Here is a 17,018-nt window from a genome sequence, read left to right as displayed (position 1 = left end):
GGAGGCATTCTCAGCAAGCTAGACCTCTTTTTTGTCATAAGAACTCCACTTTGTTGAATTCAGCTTCAAGCTTTCTCTTTAATAATTAACTCATCACATTAGTATTTTCCTCCGTTGAGAGAAATTTGTCTTTAAGGCTAGTTTCGTAACTTCCTTACATTGTTGACGAGAAAATGACGATTGAGGGCGCTATAATCAGACACCATGCTACACACTAGCACTGCAGGCGGTGTTAATATGTTACACATGTTGCCGATTTCTCATCGAGGATATCCCCGTATCTTGTGCTCGGTAGTTCATAGTACCGTGTAAGTATTTTCGTCAATACGTGGGGCAGTGGTATAAGCAGAGACCCAGTATATTGTATTTAAGGTTTAGACGCAACCAACTGACCAGAAACTTAGAAGTTTAAAGAAAGTTAGATTGTTGGAATTCATCATCATATTCATGGCGTGGTCATCGGTCATTGTCAGTCTGGCAGGCATGCGTGGTGTCTGTCATTGGTGGGCTAAAATTCAATGCGACTATGTAGTCTGTCTAGTCTGTTGGCCCACCCGCGTGACCGTGGTGACCATGGTGACTTGTGTAGTTTGGCCATGAGAATGAAAGTTTTAGATTTGCGTCCAGAACATTTTTGAAAAACATGAGGCTTTTTCATTATTCATTAGGCCTAGGCCTATTTTTCGTATAGGCCTACATGTGTAGGCAGCTGCCGGCAGTGGGGCGATGTGGGGATGGGGTGGGATGGGACAAGGTAGAGATGGGGGCGAAAGTGATTAGGGCCGAAGCGGAAAGGGGAGGAAGTGTACACCTCTGATATGTATTGTTGATGTGGAAAGAATTCCATATACGAAGTTCACTTTTTAGGAGAAATTTTTGCTCCAGGACAGATGTAAAAAGGGGCGACATTTATTTTTGGGGATAGAGATGTGAAAGGGGGTTCAGTAACTTAGGGGGACAGGTTTAAAAAGAAGGGGCCCCAGGCAATAAAACGGCAAAAAAGTGAGTCCTTTTGCCGTTCTTTTTTTCCCCTACTATATCCTCTACCGTTTCCTTTTTCCTTCACTATCCCGTCCTTTTATTTCTCCACAGTTTTCCTGTCATTAGTACAAGGATTATTACAGTTAGTATACACATTTAATACATTTAATCCAAATTGTGTCGTAAAGGGGAATCGAACCTGCCATGAAGAGAACTGTTAGGTATAGAAATACAGCAGTCTGACCACGCCACAAGAGCGCTTGTTGCCGGAGGAAGTCGATATGTTCCATATAAAGTTACGGTTGAATTAAGGAGAGGTCACGATGAGGTCAAGATGAATATTTAAGAAATTAAATATTTATGAAACTGAATATGTAATTATTCACAAATATTTGTATAAATTAGAATATTTAAATATAAATAAATGTGGCTATCCGTTGTTAATATAAGTAGGTTGTGCCAAAGGAAATCAACTAGGTAAGGTACATGTCTGAGCACAATTGACTCTATGATGTGAGTTATCTCCGTCGCATTATGTAAACCAAGAGAGAAAGAACAAGTAGAAATGCAGTCGGCCGTACGAAAGAAGGAATTTCAGTCCAATGCTATATAAGAACTCAGGTGGAGTCTTGCTTCATCCATTAGCAATACATGCACTATGAGCGAGAATTGGAGTCTTACGCGCTTGGTGAGAGAGGTGACTATCACCCCGGAAAAGACCCTGTGGTTTTTGAAGGAGCGAGGGCTAATAACAGCGGCGCCTCTGTGCCGTACCTGCCGGCGACCATTGAGGTGGACTCCGAGGGCAGACATCACCGATGGTAACATGTGGCAGTGTACGAAGAGAACATGTCGCCAATATTGTCACAACCATAGTATGCGGCATGGCAGTTTCTTTTCCGGCAGTCGATTACCTCTCGATAAATGCCTTGTTCTCATGTACTGTTGGGCAATGAAGCTGTCAAATACCACAGCAATCAGGGAAGCCAGCTACGACGGTGGAACAAGTTGTGAAACTGTTGTAGATTGGTACATGTATACCTATTGTCGTGAAGTTTGTCTGCACGTTGTTCAGCAACATGGCAAAACGTCGATCGGGGGACCGGGCGTGACGGTGGAGATAGATGAGTCCAAATTCGGTAAACGGAAGTACAATCGTGGTCGCCTAGTTGAGGGTAAGTGGATACTGGGCGGGATTTGCCGTGAGACAAAGGAAGTTTTCTTCATCGAGGTAGCCAAACGCGATTCGGCAACACTTATTCCTCTAATTAAGGAATATGTGGCTGCCGGCTCCACAGTCATTACTGATTGTTGGAGAGCGTATGACTGCCTCGATGAAGATGATTTCCAACACCTCACGGTAAATCACTCTCTTAACTTTGTTGATCCATCCACTGGCGCTCACACAAACAATATTGAGAGCCAGTGGTGGCAACTAAAGCGAAGTCTGCCCAGTACCCACACCAGTGGAAGCGACCAGTTTGGGTTCTACCTGGCCGAATACATGTGGCGCTGCCGACATGCAGGAGTAGACCACTTCAATCAAATCCTTAAGGATGTTCTTCTCCTGTACAAGCCTCCCCTCATATTTTAGAGCACAGATAGCCACACAATAATCTAAAGACAGGTTTCAGCTCCCTTTTCCCCTTCCCTCTGTATAAATATAGAAAAAAACTCCTCCAACTGACAAGCACTCTCTAAAAGAAATTTGCCCCTTTTTTCCTTCTAAACAAATTGTTCAACTTCAAAATTGTCGCAAAACACGCACTATTTTCCCCCAAGTAAAAATTGTACATGTACAGTAGGGCACATTGCGCGGCATTTCGTGAACTGTGTAGATCCATCCAGACAGATGACGGCCCTCTGCACTCCTCGTGTTGCGGATTCATGCATAAAATTACCTCAATGCTTGTGGCAGCCCAACCCCTGTTACATAATGGTTCTTTCCGGATATGATTCGGTTCATGCGCACACATCGTGCGCATTCGCCATGTTCTTCAGAAGCAAAGATGGCCGCCTGTCGATGTAAACCTGGTCCATGTGTAGCTCCAAAAGTGTGCCCAAAACTCCACATTTCTGTCCTATGATGTTCAGCTCTTCAATGCCTATTGGAATCGTGTTCATTCAGCGATCAAAGTAAGGATACTTTTGTAGTAATTACGCGATATTACAGTGAACTTCGTATATGGAATTCTTCCCATAGTTTTACTTATAGATACATGTACATGTAAATTTCAGTATAAGTATAAATTGCATCAAACTTTACATATTCTGATTCAAAATCTTGACTTTACTCACCGACTACAGAGTACTGATGAAATTTTATTTTGGCCTAGTTTTTCATTTTTTTCTGAAGTGCAAAATGAACTCTTAAATTAAAATGCAAGCAAAAATACAAAAATAATTTTCAAACTACTGTAACTTGTGGTTCAAAAGTGGAGGTAATAATAGTTTATTAGAATTTGTCAACTTTAAAAACTTGTTAAATATTAATGTGGGATTTACTGAGATTTTTGCAAGTGCGTCATGTTGGGGAAAAACTCAACAGAATCCTTGCCCAATTTCCGGACAGTGCCATTTTTGAATTTGGGAAGAAGTTTGCATGTGTTACGAAGGTTATAGTTGCAGTTATTAATGAAATGATTTTGAAGTTTTTTCAACCAGAGGGTTGACACCTCTGTCTTTGGAAAGTCATGTGACAGTCCAAATGTGCCATGTTAAGGGACTCTACTGTACATTTAAGTTACCCTAACACGGCACAGCCCCTAATGTGGTGCACTTTGATTTCTTTTGAGCCTCACAAGAGCAATATTTTACCCAGAGTTTGACAATAAATGAAATTTCATCAAGCTGTCAACATTCCCATTCATAAATCCTGAATTTACGTACCCGCTACAGTGTTCCAATGAAATTGTATTTTCACCCAATTTTCCAATTTTTTTCGAAGGGCGCAATGATAATGGGCCCAAAAATAACCACTGTACAAACTTGTGGTTGGGCATTTGAGTGGAATTATCATAATTCATCAACACTACAGAAACTCTAAAAACTCAATGTGGGCTTTTCTGAGATATATTAAAGTGTCCTACATTGGGGAACACTCAGCTGAATTTTAACCCAATTTCAAGCTTGAGCCCAAGGTTCAACAGCATGCATTATGAAAGTAATATCACCAGTCGTGCCAGTTGTCCCCCTAACCACAAGTTTGCTTCATCACAATTGTATGCACATCAGTCAGTCCCTGATGTCAGTCAGTCCCTAAGGAGACTGCTTTCTTTTTGTCAGGTACGGGGGATGTCCTGCGTGTATTTGTCAGAGTTTGCAGTGTGGAGTTTAGAAAGGGCATAGAGCATCCCATGAGAAAAAAATGCTAATGGAGTCACTGAGAAGGATGAGCCTAGGGGTGTGATTTCCCCAGATTTTTTCTCGATTTCATGCTTGGTTGACCCTAAAATCATATTTTGCTATGTTTTTGCAATTTGGACCGAATAAGTCTAAACTTCACATATCATAGCCATCCGAGAGAGAATGCAATTCTCAACTGTTGAAAGCCCTGAAAAATAAGAGTATCTTGTCATTACAAATATTGCTTGTGTACATGTTTTCAACTTCAAGGTTTGCCTGCTGTCTCAATGCATCGGAATACTGCTACGAGCGCGAACCATGATCAGTGGTCGACCCCTCCATTTGATTCAAGGGTGCTGCCAGCTTATCAAAGACTGCTAACACCAGCTTCATGTAGTTTAAATCTGTACCCTTACCAGACACCACCTCCACAGAATGGAGTGTCTCATCCAGGACTCTTCCTGATTGACAAGGGAAGAAAGTGAGTACCAGAAAACTTGGTTAAGGGTAATTCCAGAAATTAGGGGTCCATTTTTTTGTGTCCCTGTTACATCTGACATATGATTTTGTAAGTTCAGAACACATTTTCTAATTTCCAAGAGTGATGAATTAATGCAAATTACCTGGCAAACAAATAGTGATAGTTTGAAAACAATTTCGGTGATATTTCCATGTCAAATAACAAATGTCAGCTGTAACAGGGACATGAAAACGTCACACTTTTGGACCCCATATTTCTGGAATTGTTGCATACACATTGTTATTGACTTATCAGCCAACTGGTAGACCACACGTTGTATTGTGCTATGGTACAATAGCTAACATTTATGCAGTGCACAAGATTCTGTTAAAAGATTCCGCAAAATTCAGTGACACTTGATGGTTCTTTCAGTAATCCTTCGTATTTCTTATTTACTTGGTACTGTGTTTCTTGCAGGCTGGGATTAATGATAAAAAACATATAAAAGGTGAAAATGACACACCATGCCCTTTGTGCTTACACACTGTCCTCACTTTCAATGTGGGCTGTCTTAATGTGCATTTCACTGTCCATGTGATTTGGACTTTATTTACTAGCAGTAAAAGTTGTACACGTATGGCTCTTGTCCAGGAACACCAGGAACCCATTGCATGATTTGTATGGATATTTGTGTGTATGTGTGTGTTAACACAGGACCATAAAGATTACAGGTCGCAGTCCGGTTACCCTAAACCAGCAAAACCAAGGCGGGCAGGTTCAGCCAAGTGTAGTACGCCCGACCACAGCTCCCAGCACGTCAGTCCGGACAGCACGTCTGGGCCCTAGGCCCCCAGAGACACCAGGTGCATACAACTTACTTGTGCAAGTGCTGGGGGATGAAAGCAAAGTACAGCTGCCAAAGAGAGGTCCAGCAACAGCAGACTCGAGGGACCAGCCCAAGGCCAGTTCAAAGGGAGATGCCCAGGTCAACGGTTTAGCAGTGTCAGCTGAGTCTAGACTTTCTGCTGTAAGCAGTCTGATGGCAACTGGGAGCAGAAACCGGAAATCTTTCTCAGCATCAGGTGACTTTGAAAAAGCCCATGGAAAACCTATGTCTGTGCGCACATACACCGAGCACCCTCCTGGCCATTTAACAGCACAAAGGACCCAAGTGGACAGCCATTCAGGGCGGAACAGCTCAACATCTACTGCAACTCCAAGTCAGATTGATCAAAGGATTCCACATCGTGACCACAGTGGGCTGGTTGATACACCCAAAACATCAACCAGAAGCAATTCTGATTCCAGTAGGAGTAGCAGGAAAAGAACTCATGACAGCCATACCACTCCTGAACTTAGCCCCAAACCAAATACCTCAAACCCTACTGGTAAAGTATTGGACAAGGTATGTATAATATCGCATTACATAATTTGGCATCAAGGTTCAAAATGTGTTCGTATTGAAGCAAAAAGTTCTTGAAGACCAACTGTGGACAACACCAAATTGAACAGATTAAACGCATCTTTTCTAATATCCCAAGGCCTTTTCACACGAGCGCCGAAACCGCACATCTGCGACAGTCAGCGTCACAGTGTGTGTGTCTTACGATGTGTGGGATTTCTTCGTGGGCTTTCACACGGTGCAATGTTTATCACGTAACTGACGTTCCTCGTTTCGCCACGATTTGAACTGGTACTTTGCTATGTTTTTAATGTTAGAATCATGCAGTACATGCAACTTTCCCGCCATGCATTTGCAGGCAATGCGTTCTTGCGGAATTCATTAGTTTATTGCGTGTCGGTACTTTGTTCCTTTCTGCTAGCCTACATGCTAGATTTAGCAGCGTGATCAGAAGAAAGATGCAAAGACCTTCCAATTTTTCGACATCACAGTTTGGAGTATCCAACCACCATTTTTGAAGATATCGACAAATGGATGCGCATGTGTAATCAGATTCAACTCAAAGGACCCTCACGACGATCGCATGCTCTGCATCCACACGGCTGATCGCGGTGATCATTACACAGATTTTGCATCCATGCGAAGTTTTGGAGGAGGTCTCGATCGTCGCGATGATCGCTCGGGACCTGTGCTATAACCATGTGATTTTTTGACAGAGGTTGACCTTCACACGACACGATATCACTGCAATTGTAACATCGATGTAATTTCATAACATAGGACCTCTGTTATCAGCGCTCATGTGAAAAGGCCTCCAGCCAGTAAAGTAAGATAAACAGGCTTGTATACATAATACATGTACATGTTTTCCACCCTTATAGAAAAGAATTTGTTTGCATGTTAAAAGGTCCTCCCAAAGTTTACTGTGTTTTAAAATCAACAGATATGTTTCTCTTGCTGTAAAAAGATGAACAGTTAAGATCAGTATGGTTTGAAATTCTAGCCTCCTCTCTCTTTTCAAGGCCTCTGGGCTTTTATCAGCTTTGGTGCTACAATGTATTTTGGGGGTTCATTTGTCTCAGATTTCTGATGTAATATGGCAAAATTATCAGCACTCCAAGCAAAACACTCAGCGACTATACAAGAAGGAGAATCTGCGATTGGAGCTGGAAAGAATTATTCAATCAAAATACCAAGGTAAAAAGAAATGTTTATTGCAACTGAGAAAAGGATTAATCTTGTAAGTGGCTAAGAGTTGATTTGTGGCTAATCTATTTGGTGCCCAATGGAATAAAATAGATCAACTTGTCTTCTCTACTGCTTTGCGCTATTCAGTAAATAAGTAAACAGTAAACAAGTAAATAAGTAATTCAGTAAACAAATCTGTAATTCAAAGGGGTTTACGTTTTCCACTGGTGTGCACTGATATCAGCTAAAACACTGTAGTACTTGTTGTAATAACCAAAATGTAAAGGGCCATCATTTAGTTTGGGTCACCAAGGTGCACCTATCAGGTTTCTGCCCAAGGTTGGCACCCTAAATATGAACTGTCCATGCGGTGGAGATGATCGATTTTGTGTACATTTTGCAGGCTCCATGCTCTTCCTTGTCGGGTCATCACTAAATGGCTTTGCTACCAACAGCAGTGATACTGACCTGTGCCTCATGGTCAGCAACAAAGAGGTAAGCCGACTGAGGCTCAGTCCTGTATACTTTGTCAGGTGCATGCAACAGATCGACAGAGGCCCTCGTGTGGTGGGTATTCAAATATTGCTGTCTGGTAAGCTGAGGGCGCCCAGTCTCTGTTCTACTGTTGTGGGTGTGTGCCCCCACTGAATGACACAGATATCGGTTGTCAGTTACTAAAGAGTTCTTGCTCTGGCCAGTACCATGTTGGGAGGACAGTTTGTTTCAGGATAATTTGGACTATATTGTGAGGACTTTCGAGTGTCCCCATAAAAGTTTTTCTTGGCATAATAGTTACTGTTTAGCAAGCATGTGGACCGTGCGACTAGGGAACAGATATGAGAGTCAACACTTGTGAGTAGGCCACATGACATCCTTCGACAATTAGGCACAAAGCAGGAATACTTCTGTTCTCAACTTGAGTGCAATTGTAGAAACAGAATGACCACAAATGGCTGAAATTTATGTAGAAACGTCTCTACGTAGTTTTCCCACTTCAGTGCTTCCGTTGGCCATAGTCCCTCTGAATTTCTGGCTAATTACAAATTGTTTTGTGTAATTTCTCAGTCAAACCTGTAGTCAGAACAAACTTTGTACACACGTGCTAATCTTGATGCATAATTAGTTCACACTACTCCAAACATGGCTATGATTTTTACATGTAGTATTCAGGAATCAGTAAATGGTGTGCTACAACCTCGTTCTTATGGGTATGATCTTGCCGTGCCATGTTGGTTCCCACCATTTCCTTGCGCGATCAGACCCCTGGTATTATATAATTTAAATATCCTACTATTGGGGATATTTAAATTAGGTCTTTAGTCAGTGTTTTTACGCACGACGCAGATTTATGCGTGTGATTGACTTTCCTTTTATGTATATTTATTCTGAATAGCCAGTCACCGTCTTTGTTTAATTTTACACAACAAGGGACTAGTGAAGGGACATGCACACAGCCCATGGAGTCGAGGATGGGTGTGCTACATTATTAACAAGGTTCTTTCCTTCTGTTACCCTCTGTAGCTTAACCAGAAGTATCATGCAGCCTACATCTTGAATGTTCTACATAAGCTGCTGTTAGAGAGAAGCAGTAAGTCGCTCAATGAGTGAACAAGTAAAACGGACCTCGACCTGAAGTTTTTTTGACTAACCCGCCAGGAAGTTAACTTAGTTTTTCACTGGCCCACCGGAATTTTCACAAGCCCACTGGACATTATTCAGCAAAACTAACTTTTGAGTGAGTTGTTTAACTGTTACTGTGGAGTTGTGCTGTCAATGTAAAAACTTTGAAGTTGAGGATTCACAGCTGTTACAATTAATAATGTACATTGTACATCGGTAACCTTTGATTTATTCATCTTTACAAATAAGACAAGTAACTGGTAAGTGTTTCTTTACTAGCCTGCTGGCTAGTTAAAGAATGCATTTGACTATTAAACCCAGAGCAGTTTTTGTTAGTAAAAATTATACACCTGTCTTTTGCTAAGGTTTGGGACCTGAGTAAAACTTTACTGAAACAGATATTCCTGAAGAAATGGGTTTCTGACTTGAAGGGTTAATATTTTCCCACAAAAGTTGTTTTTGTTGTTCTAATTCCACAGATTTTGTTTCTGAAGCTCAAGTTATCTATGCTAAAGTCCCAATCCTGAAATTTGTGTGCTCCCGGACCTACAGGTATGACTGCAGATGATTTTATCCCCCCCCCCACAATGAAAGCAGCAGATTTTGTTTTTATTGGCTCTCATGGTCTTAAATCAAATGCTTCACTTTGAAATTGCGCATTTGCTTTCCTAAGAAGCATGCTTACATTGCAGGAGTCAAAAATGTGGGGCTAAAATGCCACTGGGCCATTTTATGGGTGAGTTCCGAAAATGAGCATAGAGGACTAAAACATACAGGTTCAGAAATTTGATAAATCCTTTTCCATATCGGTTTCTTGCACACAGTGGCCTGGATTGTGACATAAATATCAACAATTCCACTGTAAGTACTCATTCATGAGCCATGTTTCTGATCTTATTTATGGAGCTAAGCTTTTGAGTTTGATAGGGAGGCCTTTTGGATCAAACTTGGCATAGTAGCACTTGCTCTGCACTTAGTCCTTAACGTTGGTACTCACTGTATCTATCCAGCCTGGAGAACAATTTCAAAACTGGGATTGAACCTTGTGCTTGTGCTTTTTATCATCTACCTGCCTAAGCCACTGGTCCTTTCAAAAAGAATGGAAAGCAGTCAGTTCAACATTAGTGAGATCTTTGCCTGGCTGTGACAGGAATCAAAATTTCTTACCCATTGGATACACAATAAATGAACATCTTTCATAGCACCTGTTCCTGTTTTGGAATTTTTTTCCCTGTAGGGAATCAGAAACACTCACCTGCTGCAGACTTACTCAAAAAGTAAGTACAAGTCATTCTCCGACCAAATACCGTCATGGTGAGATTCTTTTCAGATCTTGTTTGAAATCAAACATATGGACTGTAATGGACACATCAGAAGCTTGTGAACAATTTTTCCAATGTATGTCCAAAAAAGCTGACAACCATAAAAATCATTAGGTGAAAGTGCCATCAAGAAGGTATTACTCAGCAGTGTTGTAGTTGAGTCCATCACAAGTCCCTGTAAAAGTCCATCACAAGTCATTCAGTCTTAAACCAAGTCACAAGCTATTCAACTGAGCTGAAGACAGAAGCATTCTTTTGTCAGTGTTCACCCTGTTACTTACGACTAGCCTTGTCGAGGGACTTCTGATCGAACTCGACTCCCACTCTGTTGCTCATGGAACAAAAAATTGTTGATCGCAGCAATTATAGTGCAGCTTGGAACACGTTGCTTACCTTTCATTCAATATATGCACCTGTAGTTGACTGGCGTGTTGCTCCACTGGTGATTCTCATCAAGCAGTGGGCCTCTGCTCAGGGCATCAACGATGCAAGTCAAGGGACGCTGTCCAGTTACTCGCTGGTACTCATGGTAATCAGCTACCTCCAAGGTATCTTCCTTCAGAATTGAAAGGTCTAAGCTTTGGTAGTTAGGGCTAATTGTTACCCATCTTAATACTGGTGACTGACATACAATGCTCCACCAAGAGTTAGCTACACAGAGGTCATTTTTTGCTGCACATTATGGGAAATGTCAACAAAGTTTCTTTGCAGGGTGCACCAAGATAACTTCAGTTGTTTGGGGAAGATTTGTTGGATTATTTTGAATAGCAGTTTTAATTAAAACTTTCTTTCTTTTGATTGGAATGTCCCAATCTATCAAAATTTCCCCAAGCTGTCAACTGACATACAGTCAAATGCTAATTGTGGCAAGGCTGTCTATAATCAGTGATAACATTCTGTATAGAATAAGTGTGACATCATTTTGAACCAGAAAGTGTAGGGTAAAGGAATAGAGTGCACGGGCGTATTGGTTCTCATGCTAATGCCTTTTACACCCCTATTTATGCATGTGACATATTCACTTAGGTAAGCTATAGCTGTACATAATGAAGTCCTAGTAATTTTGTCTCACTGTAATTTGGTTTGGTTTGGTTTCTTATTTCCATTTTGCAACAATCACAAAATTACATTGATAAAGTGTATTGGTAAAGTTCTTTAAGTCGTAACTTGTTCCAGTTTAAAAAAAGTAGACGCAAAATGGGGGTGACATCCAGAGGAGGTAGAATCCTGGAGCCCCTAGACTGCTGTTAAGTGATGCAGTTAATTGATATAATATTTCACATTAAATAGACTTAAGCACAGTTGTCAATCACCCCCCCCAAAAAACAAAAATACCGGGTATATGTATTAAAAAAGAGAACCAAATAATTAGTGTCTTGTGTCTTTTGAACATGTATAGCGTAGGGCAGTACACTGTATAATTTAGATGGAATTTATTAATGTAAAATTGAGAACGGTTCATCTATTTGATCCTAGGGTTTGTATTTGCATTTTATTTTCAGTCAAATGCAAGCCATGTATTCTTCCTTGTCTTCATCAGACACACTCAGTGAGTATTAATGTCATCGATCTTGGAACTTTCTCATGTTTTTGCTATGTGATTTGAAATCAGTGTTTCCCAGTGCCAACAGGGACTCAACCTTTCCTCAGATCGGCTGACTTCCTCCGTTTTTATTTCTCATGCATGCCTTACAAACAGGAAAATTGTGGCCAGTGCTACGCAGTGACAACGTCTGAAAATTTGGGTATAAATCGATTTGTACAATGCAACTTAATCTCCCCCAAACCCTAGCAGGCATTAGGCCTGTGGTCTGCCACAGGCATTAGAGATGGTGCTTATGTGTGCTCTTGAAAGCTGGGGAAGGACACATCATGTGCTTTAGTGGGTTTGTCGCCAGCTTTCTGTCAAGAGCTATGTAATATCTTCTCATGAAGAGAAACCTCACAGCACATGTGCCCAGTGAAATTGTCGATAGCAATTCTTGGATTTTTTTTTCTTCGTTAGTGGGCCCATTATGCACAGGGTTTATAATATCACCATAAAAGCCTCAGAAACCTCAGAAAATAACAAGTAAATGTGAACGATTAAACGGGAGTTGGGTTAGCGTAGTGGTTCCTTCCTCACCTTCCACCTCTGCGGCCCAGGTTCGATTCCCGGCTTGGTCCACATGTGGATTGGGTTTTCAGTCCCTACATGATTCCATGGGTTTTACCCAGAATATTCCTCTGGGATTTTCCTCCCCCCTAAAATTGTAACTGCTTCTCACTGTCTCCTCTCTACAGGTTTCTTCAGGCTTGCAAGCCACAGTGCCTAGGGCGCTTTTGAGGAATCCTTGGTGTCATTACCAGAAATAAATAATAATGATATTAAACTTTCTAAACTGATCTTCTGTTTGAGTTAAATAGTTCTGTAGTTTGTTTGAAACACTTACCAACACCTAAAATGAAAATGGGTTATCAGCATTAGATCGCCATTCCATGTTTTTGAGGACAGGGAATTAGTTAACATGTTCATAAGCAGTTTCCTAAGCTAAAGCTTTATGATGTGAGCTGCTAAATGACATTGCAATATTCTTCATGTTTTTCTTTCTCCCCAGAGCACCTTCAACTCGCATTCTGATGTTCGCTTCCTGTACGACACGCATCCAAACAACCCTCTCCCAAGCCACATTGTATTCAGGTCCAAGAACACGGATTCATTGTGGGACCTCCTGAGGGGCTTCTTTGAATACTATGTGGAAGAATTCAGGTTCCAGACCAACGTAATCTGTGTACGGCTCGGCAATACCTACCCTCTTCGTGATGCTCTGTACGGGTCCAGAGACTGGGTCAACAAGTACATCTACATTGAAGGTGGGAGCCCCAAGTTTTCTATTATTATTATTATTAATTTATTCAGGCAGATTCAAACTATACAACACGCAATATACATACAATAAAAATTATATCCAAAATATAATATAAAAAGAGGATCAATACAGATTGAAAAAGGAGGCACACATGTAGACAGTCAATCAATATAAAAGACGAGGAATGATCAAGCAAGAGACAGACATACATAAGAAAAAAAACAGACAAAAAAACGACAGTGCAGGACTGCCTTGGAGAAAAACAAGAGTGGTAAATATCACTTTCGCCAAAAGGGCGTGCCACTCCGACCCTGCACAACAATCAGTTCAGACACACAAACACAAAACGAGGGACATCACAACGACAAATCCCACCAATTTGTAAACACACCACACAGACACAAAGGAAAGGACACGAGGAGGAAAAAAAGGCCTTGTACAATGAACTGCAATGGTTCCTGAACTGCTGCAGTAGAGTCAATCATTCACTGACGATCCAAGCAACTGGAGGATTAGCGTTTGATTTGTTTGAGGCAGAACGCTGGTTGATGCTCTCTGCTGAATTTAGACCGTAACAAATGAGCTGTAAAACTTCTGAATCTCCTTTTTTTTCAGTTTGTTTGTTTTTTTCCCACGCCAGAAAGGTTGGGTCACGTTCTCACCATGTGCTGCGAAACTTTGGGGACTACATATAATTTTTTACAAGCCCATTCAAAAAGTGTGCAGCAGCATGGTTGTCTGGCTGTGTGTAAAAGTCATTGTAGGTTTTGAAATGAAGAGTCACAACCTAACTGGGTGATTACGGCGAACATTATTCAGGCTGAGTGTTTTAGATGTTAAGAAACAGAAGCCAGTTGGCCACAGAGGGCTAGTTTTAGATCACTGAAATTGTTAGTTGCTTCAAAATGTGCGATCCACAATGCCTTGTCCAGGACATCATCACAAGTTCACGAGTGTATCAAAGTGTTTGTTTAAATGTCATGTTCCTGCAATTTCAGCGTGTGGTCAGTTTTTTTACTTCTTCTATGCACAGAGCCTTTTGATAGAAACAACACTGCCCGGGCTGTTTACAACGATGCAAACTTCAGGAAGATAATGCGGACGTTTGAGAAGACGCATCAGAAATTGTCACTCATCAGCGAGTCGGATTTGGAGGATCCAGAGGAAGTGTTGAACTTCAGATATGACAGGTCATCGAAAGACACGCCCCCAATAAAAAAGAAAAAGAGATGATTTCAAGAAAACTGCAGCTGAAGCGCAAGCTTGTCATCAACCGAGAAAAGTTTGCCCATCTCTCGTGAATACGGAAGGTGCCCCCCCACACACAGTGCCAAATACAGCTGGATTTAAGAGATGTGGCAGCAATAGGCCAGTCCTTCTGTCGGCCAACTAATGGATTGTTAAATTCCAAGGATGAGTGAGACTGATAGCTCCTCAGAAAACCTTTTTGCCATAATAAATGGAAATCAGCGAGAAGCTGATCCATTGATAGTGGCACCAGTGGTGGAAAGATATTAAAACAAAGCAGTCCAAGCCACTTCCTGCAGGAGCAAAAGATGGCGAGTTGTTTTTTTTTTTAACTGAAGAATGGAATCACTTTGATGGGAACTCACAGCATGTGTTGTTCAGGTACATGGGTGCTTTTGGACGGGAGTGGCTGCTTGGGTAGAACCAATTGAAGCCTGTCTTTTCTTTGCCGATGAGGGGGTGCTCTCAGTCAAAGCAGACTGTGGAAGTAAAGATCAATTCAAAGTACCCTTATAGGCACCATGAACCAGCTTGTCAACAGAAAATTGGACGGCAGTGTGGCCATGTCTTTATTTTTGATTCCATATTAGTTTCTCCGTTTATTTTAGATATGTCTATCATTGTTCTCATCTATATCAGTGATCGACTTGAATGGGCAAGAGGAATGCTTGAAGTTACTGTACATTTGTAACCTCAGTACATGATGAGGCAGTGTTCACATGGTTGATATCTGGAAGTACACAGACACTGTATGGTGCTATTCTTAGATAAAATATCAATGGGTCTTCAGTTTTGCACTCTCTGGTTATTAATCCAATTAGGAAAGTGCTGAGGACTGCTCTCTCGTGCCGCATCTGCAGAAAATGGAGAGGTCTGGTAATATGATACATGTAGCTTTATTTCCATGCAGTTATCTCGTGGCAAAGTAATAGGGACGTCATTAAGAAATTCCCCCGCCAGTAATTTGTCGTAGCAAGAGGGTAATGTTTTCCATTGAAATTTGATAGGATATCTGTAATGTTGGAAGACCATGAAGACAGAGTTCTATCACAAAGGTCCATCAGAACTAAACCTGGAATGCTGGTTTTCTTGTACTCGGATTTCGACTGGGGTATTGTTCCCCCCCCCCTTCCTCGCCAACATTTAGCAGGTCCTTGAATGGCTGATGCCTAGTGGTCTCACAGATAGCTGCAAGACATTTTCTTGTGATCACGTGTGTACCTGTAGTTATCTGTCACAGTGTGGATATTTGTGCGCACAAGAGTGATTTTTGAAGTGGCTCTGTTGAAGCATCTTGTCATGTGAGAAACTGGTACATGTACTGACATTTCGACACCACTTCTGGAAACCATCATGAAAACTGCTATTGCCAATGTCCTCTAAACATAGCTCATCAGGATTGTCAATTCACTTTTTGTACGAATATTTACCTGCGTAATATGTTAAGATCATTCATTTTAAAGCTTTTTTTTATAATTTCACGTCAGCAATATCGTTGGCTCCTTTATGACACAGACAACAGGAAAGTTATTGGCGTATTGGTTGTCAGCAATTTTGGCCATATTATATGAATGCACAATCCGATAAAGCAAACTCTTTATAGAAACTCAAAATTGATGTGGAGAGTTTGCAGCAAAGTACATGGAGGTGTTGCAAAATTATTAATCAGATTAATCTATGGAGATATATATGCATAAAGTGAAACATGATTTTTAAATTTAGTTTTTGAAGTTGATAATATTCAGAAGCAACCCGATGTTTAGAAAGTTTCTGAATCTTTTCCAAATGTGCAGAAATTGTTTAGAAAGTTCTGGGGTAAAGTTCTTTTCATAGAAGGGAAAGGAAGATTTTTCTCAATTTCAACAAAATCTGAGAATATTCGCTGAAATCTGTGGCCAAATTTTTGGAACTAGACAGAGCTTTTTTTGTTGGTGGTGGGAGTCTGAAAGGTCTGTTATAATTAGTGCATTTCCTTTAAGGAGACATGTACTTTTATCAAGAGGATCAATACAAAAGTTTTCAGTTGTGAAAGACTTAAAGTTCCCAATTTTAGAAAGAGTGAGTTATGCATATCTGTGAAAGCTGATTGCCAATCTTGTCTTTATCACTTGTTCTCAGATGACTGTATATTGACGGTGGAATTCTAGGAAACATTTTTAGAAAAAGGGGCACAAATTTTCTTTATATTCAATAAGCCCGGCATATGTCGTTTTAAGCATTAAACTGTCAGGAAACAAGTATATTTTTTTGATGCTAAACATTGTTTGATTTGCAATTTATTTATATTATTGAACAGGAAAGTTATCAATTAAAGTTCAAGTTAGCAAATTACATCATGTATGAAACTGGAAATCTTTTGATGGTCGACTTCGGTACTTAATGTTTTTAACTGCCTACCTTTAGGTGATGATCCTGGAGATCAGAGTGTGATCGTCACCAACACCCCTGACATTTTGATGCGCTATCATTTTAAATTTCCGTTTATCATTCCTGATGACAAACTTTGTTATTTACGTGCCTGGTCATTATGGAACAAAAATGGTACTGATCTACTGATTTTGCAACACGTGTCGGGCAAGTGAGGGCGTATCCCGTCCCACGTG

The 17,018-nt window shown here is 40.8% G+C and overlaps 1 protein-coding gene across 1 annotated transcript; it reads left to right on the top strand.

The window, feature by feature from the left end:
* Positions 1 to 25: 25 nt before the first annotated feature.
* Positions 26 to 16,746, top strand: tent2 (terminal nucleotidyltransferase 2). The gene is made up of 13 exons (XM_022252525.2): positions 26 to 308; positions 4,597 to 4,807; positions 5,501 to 6,191; positions 7,271 to 7,385; positions 7,780 to 7,871; positions 8,898 to 8,964; positions 9,476 to 9,548; positions 9,821 to 9,857; positions 10,234 to 10,273; positions 10,738 to 10,866; positions 11,821 to 11,867; positions 12,916 to 13,171; positions 14,201 to 16,746. The coding sequence occupies exons 2-13, from the start codon at positions 4,614 to 4,616 to the stop codon at positions 14,398 to 14,400; spliced, it is 1,941 nt and encodes a 646-aa protein (XP_022108217.2). The 5' UTR covers positions 26 to 308; positions 4,597 to 4,613; the 3' UTR covers positions 14,401 to 16,746.
* The last annotated feature ends 272 nt before the right edge of the window (positions 16,747 to 17,018 follow it).

This window comes from Acanthaster planci, linkage group LG05, assembly GCF_054643075.1.
Source record: "Acanthaster planci isolate LZ-2023a linkage group LG05, COTS_SCS, whole genome shotgun sequence".
In the NCBI taxonomy this organism is placed as follows: Eukaryota; Metazoa; Echinodermata; class Asteroidea; order Valvatida; family Acanthasteridae; genus Acanthaster; species Acanthaster planci.
This window is presented reverse-complemented; position numbering and strand designations above follow the sequence as displayed.

Bases quoted from the DNA above. Each gene is read 5' to 3' on its own strand.
- tent2 (XM_022252525.2), top strand. From the start codon at position 4,614: ATGCATCGGAATACTGCTACGAGCGCGAACCATGATCAGTGGTCGACC. The intron at 4,808-5,500 runs GTGAGTACCAGA...GTGTTAACACAG, and splicing joins CTGATTGACAAGGGAAGAAA to GACCATAAAGATTACAGGTC. The intron at 7,872-8,897 runs GTAAGCCGACTG...TACCCTCTGTAG, and splicing joins TCATGGTCAGCAACAAAGAG to CTTAACCAGAAGTATCATGC.